At 36.4% G+C, this 7,309-nt stretch overlaps 1 protein-coding gene across 1 annotated transcript in view; it reads right to left on the reverse strand.

The window, feature by feature from the left end:
* LOC122072918 (exocyst complex component SEC5A-like) overlaps positions 1 to 6,936 on the reverse strand; it is a 12,653-nt gene extending 5,717 nt beyond the window's left edge. Inside the window, exons 1-3 of the mRNA XM_042637357.1 lie at positions 6,803 to 6,936; positions 6,477 to 6,708; positions 3,808 to 3,901 (exon numbers count right to left, since the gene is read on the reverse strand). Coding sequence (XP_042493291.1) covers positions 3,808 to 3,901; positions 6,477 to 6,708; positions 6,803 to 6,917 — 441 coding nt within the window. The 5' untranslated portion in view covers positions 6,918 to 6,936. The remainder of the gene's footprint in view (positions 1 to 3,807; positions 3,902 to 6,476; positions 6,709 to 6,802) is intronic.
* Positions 6,937 to 7,309: the final 373 nt, after the last annotated feature.

Here is a 7,309-nt window from a genome sequence, read left to right on the forward strand (position 1 = left end):
CCCCCCCCCACCACCCCCAAAAAAAGAAAGAATAAAAAACCTACAAAACACACAATACAGAATGGGGCATACCCGTACCAACAGATTCCTAAGATGAAACCCATTATTAGACTTCATACTGCATGGTGCATAGTTGATTATAAGGAACATAAGGCCTGTTTCAAGTGGCAAGGTCAACCACATACTATACCATTTAATAAATTTTAAAATATTATCTTAGCTTTTATAACATGAGTCTTAAATTATCAACAGTTAAATAAGTACCGCAATATTATTAACATAACCTAGGGTAATGTCAAAATGCACGGAATGTTTACTTCAAACATATTCCAAAAAAATCCTACATGATTTTTTTCTTACTTTTTAACAGAACAATAACTCGTAATTGTATTATTATTGCATTCCCATACACAAAAATAATCAACATCATGTTCTGCATATAATTATTTATAATCGAGGTAAGGATCTACAATCACATCACCAGGAAAAAAAAGAAACACCAACAACTTGGCTACACTGCACAAATCATGAAAAAAATATATAGAATACACCCCTTAGGGCAAAACACTAATCATGCATATTTGTATAATCCCATCTATTCTAAAATCAGTAAGAGAAATGCTCCCAAAAGCATCATGAGTAAAAAAAGAAACACCAACAACTTGGCTACACTGCACAAATCATGAAAAAAATATATAGAATACACCCCTTAGGGCAAAACACTAATCATGCATATTTGTATAATCCCATCTATTCTAAAATCAGTAAGAGAAATGCTCCCAAAAGCATCATGAGTAAAAAAAGAAACACCAACAACTTGGCTACACTGCACAAATCATGAAAAAAATATATAGAATACACCCCTTAGGGCAAAACACTAATCATGCATATTTGTATAATCCCATCTATTCTAAAATCAGTAAGAGAAATGCTCCCAAAAGCATCATGAGTGGAAGCCCAGAAAGAAAATTAAGTTCTAGTACATGGCCAGCAACCCTATAAGCTGTTTTGCTACACCTTCCAAAGGTTTGTTTATTATGCTCAACCCATATGCACCAACATATGACGGAAGATAATAGGCACCAAAGTATCTTTATCTTCACCCCCAAGCCGACAATTTACATCCAAAAATCAACTCCTTCAATTTGCTTGGCAAGACAGTACCTCACGTGCAAATGTGCAGTATAAGAGTAGCTGATGTGCCAACTAAGCATCCCTAAGAAATAAAATGCATACATGAAATGATCAACCCCTTTTTGTTCGGGTGCTACATTGTTGAGAGTCTATCCAAAATCACAATGCATAATAAGAAATCAATTTTACTAGGAAGATAACTCTTCTATTTAATTCTGTCCTAATCACCTACTCTACTCTACATGACTAAGACAATGCAACTAAAAGGGGTTGGATATGTGAATACTGTTTCACCATTCAACTCTATTCAGAGCCATATCAAGCTAGAAGGTTTTGTTAGTTTTTATAATGCTGACTGTGAAGTTTAGTCCAAATCATTTCTGTCAATACAGAGACTTTACACTAAAAAACCATTCTTACCAACAGCTACAAATGCTAATCACTTCCACATTTCCACCCAGGCCAAAAACTACTCTCTTTAGAGTTTAGAGTATCTAAGAGTTCAACAAACTACAGAATTTCCCTATTATTAAAGAAACGTCTCAAGGTAGGGGTCTATGTAGCACCCCTGAAGATCTATAAGCTCCTCTTGCAAGCCACAGTATACGTATAGGATCTTTACCAAAAGAAAAAATAAGTATACATAATAGGATAGGATAACGAGTTCCCAAAACAGAAGAATATTTTTTCCCATTGCCCACCCACTAGGCACACACAAGAAGTAGGCTCCTAAAAGGACACAGTTCCACCCCCTTCAAAGTCCTTTTTTATAGGAACGATTCACCAGATTGTCCATTGCCAGTAAGCCTTCTCTACAAGCTTTAATCTTCCTCCCAAAACCTCCAAATCCACAAAGTGTTGCTTCACTTGAGTTTTAGTCCTTGTCAAATTACTGCTACAGCTGGGTAACCAATCTCATACCCACTTCAAATGAGATAAACGAATATATTAACTAGCAGTCATGATGTTGTGATTATCCCTATGACACTCCCTTTCTGTAGCTTTCGACCATTGATAATCAATGCCGCATCAACATCCATAATTAATCAGGGGCATCCCAAGGATGGTTGTGTTTCTACCCATAATGATGGCTTTGAGCTCCAATGAGATGACCAGCATTGCTCAATCCAAATTCTTCAATTGATCCACAAACTACAAACAACTCTATCAGGTGGTCCAGATTGAAGCTTCAGTCAGTATCTAAAATAGAAAGGGGGATAGAAAAGTACCCCACCTTTTAACTCCCTGAGCTTTTGAAGGAGCTTTTAGATACTCCAATTTATCAGAATATTAAATTCAGTCATACCATAACCATTGAACAAAAGCCAATTAGGAGTGAGGGAAGGTACCTGGATCCCGAGCTTTTCACATTATCTTACACCAACCATCAGATCTAACTCTCCATTATTTGCCTTCGAGAACTGCTTTCCAAAATTAACAAAACATCAAACCTACTGAATATTTCAACTCTTTTAATTTCCCTACCTCTAGTAGCCAAAAGGTATGTAGACCATCTTAATTACCCCAGTACTTTTCGTTTTATCCAAATAAAAATTTCAAATTGAATGTCATGAAACTTATTAGTCCAAAAGCACCATGAAGAGCAACAAAAGTCCAGAGACTCCACTACCACAAAGATATAGGGACTCTATATTTCATCTTCAGTACCATTGTTGGAGTGATGAGCACATGCTTCTCAGTGCTGATTTGTATGGAATTAGCATGAACAGACGAGTTGCAGCAAACTTTACCCTTTTCTGCTCTGGCATGTCTTTCCAGTCAAAAAGCTTTTCTAGGCTATTACGCCCCCTCTAAATATCTTCTTTTCTCATGTGGTAAAAAATTTTATAGACCATAATAATCATCCAAATTCCATAAAACAAAGTAGATCAAAATTGCAGATCAAATATCTTCTTTGCCAGGATGTTTCTGCCTTCTTGTAACTGCCATATTATGGTATTACCCTCGGAACTCCAAATTTGTACAACACTTTGTAGAATCTAGTGTCATCTGCAATCTCCACGACACCTTCATGCGGTAACTGTCTTTACTGTTTGTCTCCAATGCCTGATGAATCCATTACAATATCCTTCTCCACTAATGGAGTTGGGAGTATGACTCACTAATTATAACCAAGTAAACTTTGTTTTCCATTTTCAACTCAACTGTAAACCAAACCCCTAACAAAGCAATTATCCATGAATTTCTGCTAATCCACAGCCTTTCACCAGACACTCATTGATGCAAGATGGAACCAATATGGTTCACTCCCTGATGAGTGATCAAGTGATAAGGTTCTCATGGTCAAAACATTAATTCAATCAAATAATGGGGTTGAACTAATACATACCAACCAATATAGACGTTGTGGGGTTTGAATAAATAGAGGGCTCAAACATCCTGACCAGATCAAGCTAATGACCATGTGGGGAAGATGTGGGTAAAATTGAGCGCGGCATAAGTTGTACCCCCTAGATAAGAAACTTATCTTAGTTTTTTATGTCAGCCAAACACTAATACTACAACAAATTTCTGCTGCTTCAGGAATTACAATAATTAGCAGAAGAGACTAAGAAGTTGCCTTTATACTGGACAAAGTCACTCAACGATTGTTGAAATTTCAATAAGAACAATATACACAATGGACATTCTAACCCATGTTAGAGATTATACCTTTGCAAAAGTATACTGTGCCAGGACCTTCTCCTCAAGTGCAGAGAAAGACATTACCAAATCTTGTATATCACAGTCCCCTTCATTTTTATCCCTGCAGAATTTGATACCAAACATAGCATGGTCAGCATAATCTCCCAGCAGGGAAGTCGTAAAACCTACAAGTTGAAGCAACCAAAATGGGAAGCACCAACCAGTGAGACAAGAGTGTGAATTAAGTCCAAAAACTGTTATTGGGACTGAAACTATTTTTAAGGCCCTAGAAATTCCAAATGTCTTCATTCATCTATATATGAAATTTTATTAAGAGTGTGAATTAAGTCCAAAAACTGTTATTGGGACTGAAACTATTTTTAAGGCCCTAGAAATTCCAAATGTCTTCATTCATCTATATATGAAATTTTATTTTTCATTTTTACCAATGCTGCACTGTTTTTATTTCTGCGTGCAACAATTGTCACTGATATGATCAGTGAGCTGTGGTGTGCACAATAAAGTCTAGAATGAGGGAAAAATTGGAAGTTGCATACTTACATGGACTCAGTTTGGGGGAAGATAGAAATTAATGATACACACACCAACCATGGCAAATTGGCAAAACAATTCAGTTTCAGCAGGGTATGAAACAAAATAGAAGGACAAATACCATGGGTATGGAAATGTTTTGTCCAAACTACCAAAATTTTGTATCATTTCCATCGTTTCGATTGAAATAATACATATGAGGTATATAAATACCTCATTTCGAGCCTCTTTGGAAGCTTTCGCTCATTTCGCCACCTACAGCTTCAAAATCTTCCGAAATCAGCTCCAATCCCCTTTTTTTCCCAAAATCGTTTAATCCACTCCTGGAATCCAGTGAATCAAGGCTTTAGATGCAATTATGGAGCATCAAATTGAAGTTTGGGCATTCTTAAAGCATCTTTTGCTTAATTTTTTTCCCAAATTCCTTCCAATTTCTTATATTTTGTTGCTTGAGTTGAATGACTAACACTACAAATCATGATGCACATCCTAAGTGCATGAAGTCATGTGTTTTTTTTTGGATGTTCTTAAAACAATTTCCAAAAAATTAGGATCAAAATAGCTTGGTTGTTTTATGTCACACACCATAGGCTGATCTACAAGTTCATGTTAGTGGCTTGAATTTTCTGCCCAGAATTATTCTTTTCATTTCCTGATTTTAAACATGATTTAATGTTTTCAAAATTACAGAAACTAGGGATAAATAATCTGTTTTGGGTTGAAAAATCATGAATATTTATGAAAATATTGCTGTCATGTTTTTGAACTGAATAGGATGATTAATGATTTGTACCATATTTAACCAAATATAAAAAGCATACGTTAGAGGAAAATCAGAAATGGCTTCCTACTACTTAGTTGTTCTAGAAGTGCGAATTGATGCATGCTTGAATGTTTTGGGGTAGAAAAATTAAAGCTAACTGCATTACCTTGGATGTAAATAATGTATGGTTATTTGCAATTTTTTCTGTACTGATTCAAAAGTATAGGACAAAATAAGCAACTTTATGTATGATTGTCATATTATATGTTTCATGCCTTGATGTATGTTCGAAAATTTTATGGTTCTTCTTTCCTAAAGCATTTTTCTAATTTTGTATTGTTTTGCTTGAAGGTTGTGTGCTCGAGGCCTACATTATGTGTAGAATAGGTAATATGAATAAAAGAATATAGTAGACTACGCTATACACTAGCAACGTTCTGAAAACCAAACTACCACTTCGGGGTTCTTTTCCCACAACTAATGATACAAGCATGTGCATTTCTGCTTTAAAGAGGCACTCCCCGAAGTTTCACGCCAAAATCCCAACATTTCAGCTAGATTTTGGCCATTTTCTGTACATTTCGGCAATATGCACGAAATTTTGCCTATATTTCAGTTTCAACAGGGGGTGAAATGAACCATAGCTGTCAAGGCATCACCTAGGAGTCCAGGTGGCTTGGTCGCCTTGGACACCTAGGCGGGCACCTTGGACGCATTGGTCGCCGTGTTGGTTTCGCCTTGCATCCAGGCTCCCCCTCCAACACCTTGGGTTGCCTAGACGCCATGACAACTATGAAATGAAGTTCCCAGCTGAAATCTTGAACCTCGACTCCAACAAAGATGAGGTCTTGGAGAGAACAAAAAGATGAAACAAGAAACATGACGCTAAACTAGCATTAGGGGTTTCTCAAGACAATTATGGGTTCTGTTTGAATAACAAAGTCTTAGTAAATGACAAAATTCAAAAAAGAATATTTAAATGGATATGAGGAAGTTGGTAGCCAATTCATCCTTTCAAATGCAAATTTGTGATCAATAAGGCTTAGCCTTGTTGGTTTTATAGGCCTTTGGCTGGTATTTTTAGAAAGGGGCAATGGGAAGGGTGGAGCTGGATGTGGGTTGCCTCTTTTGGGGGGTGGTTGTTCTAGGGCTGGTTAGGGAGGTTCTCTTGCTTTATTGGGGTGGAAGAGGAGGATGTTCCATCTTCTGAGGGCTCTCTCATGGTGTTGTGCACTTCATTATTTTATTTTCCATGTTTCTTCTTCTTTTTCCTATTTGTATAACTTCGGTTTTTCTATCCAAGAGGAGGGGAAACAAGGCTAATAGTTGACATGCCATATATTTTTACTTAAAGAGGAAGAAGGACAAAAGAGATGATTACCTAGGCTGCAGCCAGATATATTTGTATTTGTTGTACAACTCATGTGAAAGCTCATCTTTGCAATATCCAATATTACTTAATACTATCAACAGCTTTTGATGAGGATCACAAACATTGCCAGGGTGAAGACTATGACCTTTCGCTTGGCGTTGAAAATATCCATTTTCTACATGTGATGTTTCTTGATTCAACTTATTCTGAGAGATTTCACCCCCAATACGTTCCAGATGAGCTGAAATATGTGAATATCACAAAACTTCATGTTTTAGTACTGGAAGAAGCACATAATTCAGGTCCAACCAAAAACAGATAGTGATCCATTATACCTGCAAAATCCACAAAACAGTTCAGAAATGCAAGCCTCACAGATTCTTGAATTTCTTGAAGTTGCAGAAACATGTTATCTGATTTCATATCCTCACTCCTTAGGCTGTGGATCATCCTGGCATGAATGAAGAAGAAGACCAATGAAACGGAGGGGAACTGTTACTTGAAAGAATATTAGAGTAATCCTTCAACAACAGCAGAAAAATACAGAATGATCCAAAAATTGCAGACTCTAGAAATCAATTCTTCTCCGATATTTCATTAAAGATGGAAACAAACTCCACAGTCAAAACAAAATTTTATACCAATAAAATGCAAGTAACATTATCTCTAAATCATGATGAATACAGACTAGAAGGTAAACAATGACACAATGTAGTTACCAATAAAAGAACCAAATACGGAAAATATTAAACCATAAAGCCAATAAGAAACTACACTATTAATGCAGTATTTTAGTATTTCACTGTATCAGAATTCAGCACCATCACAGTTACACCCCCCCC

The sequence above is a fragment of the Macadamia integrifolia genome, chromosome 3 (genome assembly GCF_013358625.1).
Source record: "Macadamia integrifolia cultivar HAES 741 chromosome 3, SCU_Mint_v3, whole genome shotgun sequence".
Lineage (NCBI taxonomy): Eukaryota > Viridiplantae > Streptophyta > Magnoliopsida > Proteales > Proteaceae > Macadamia > Macadamia integrifolia.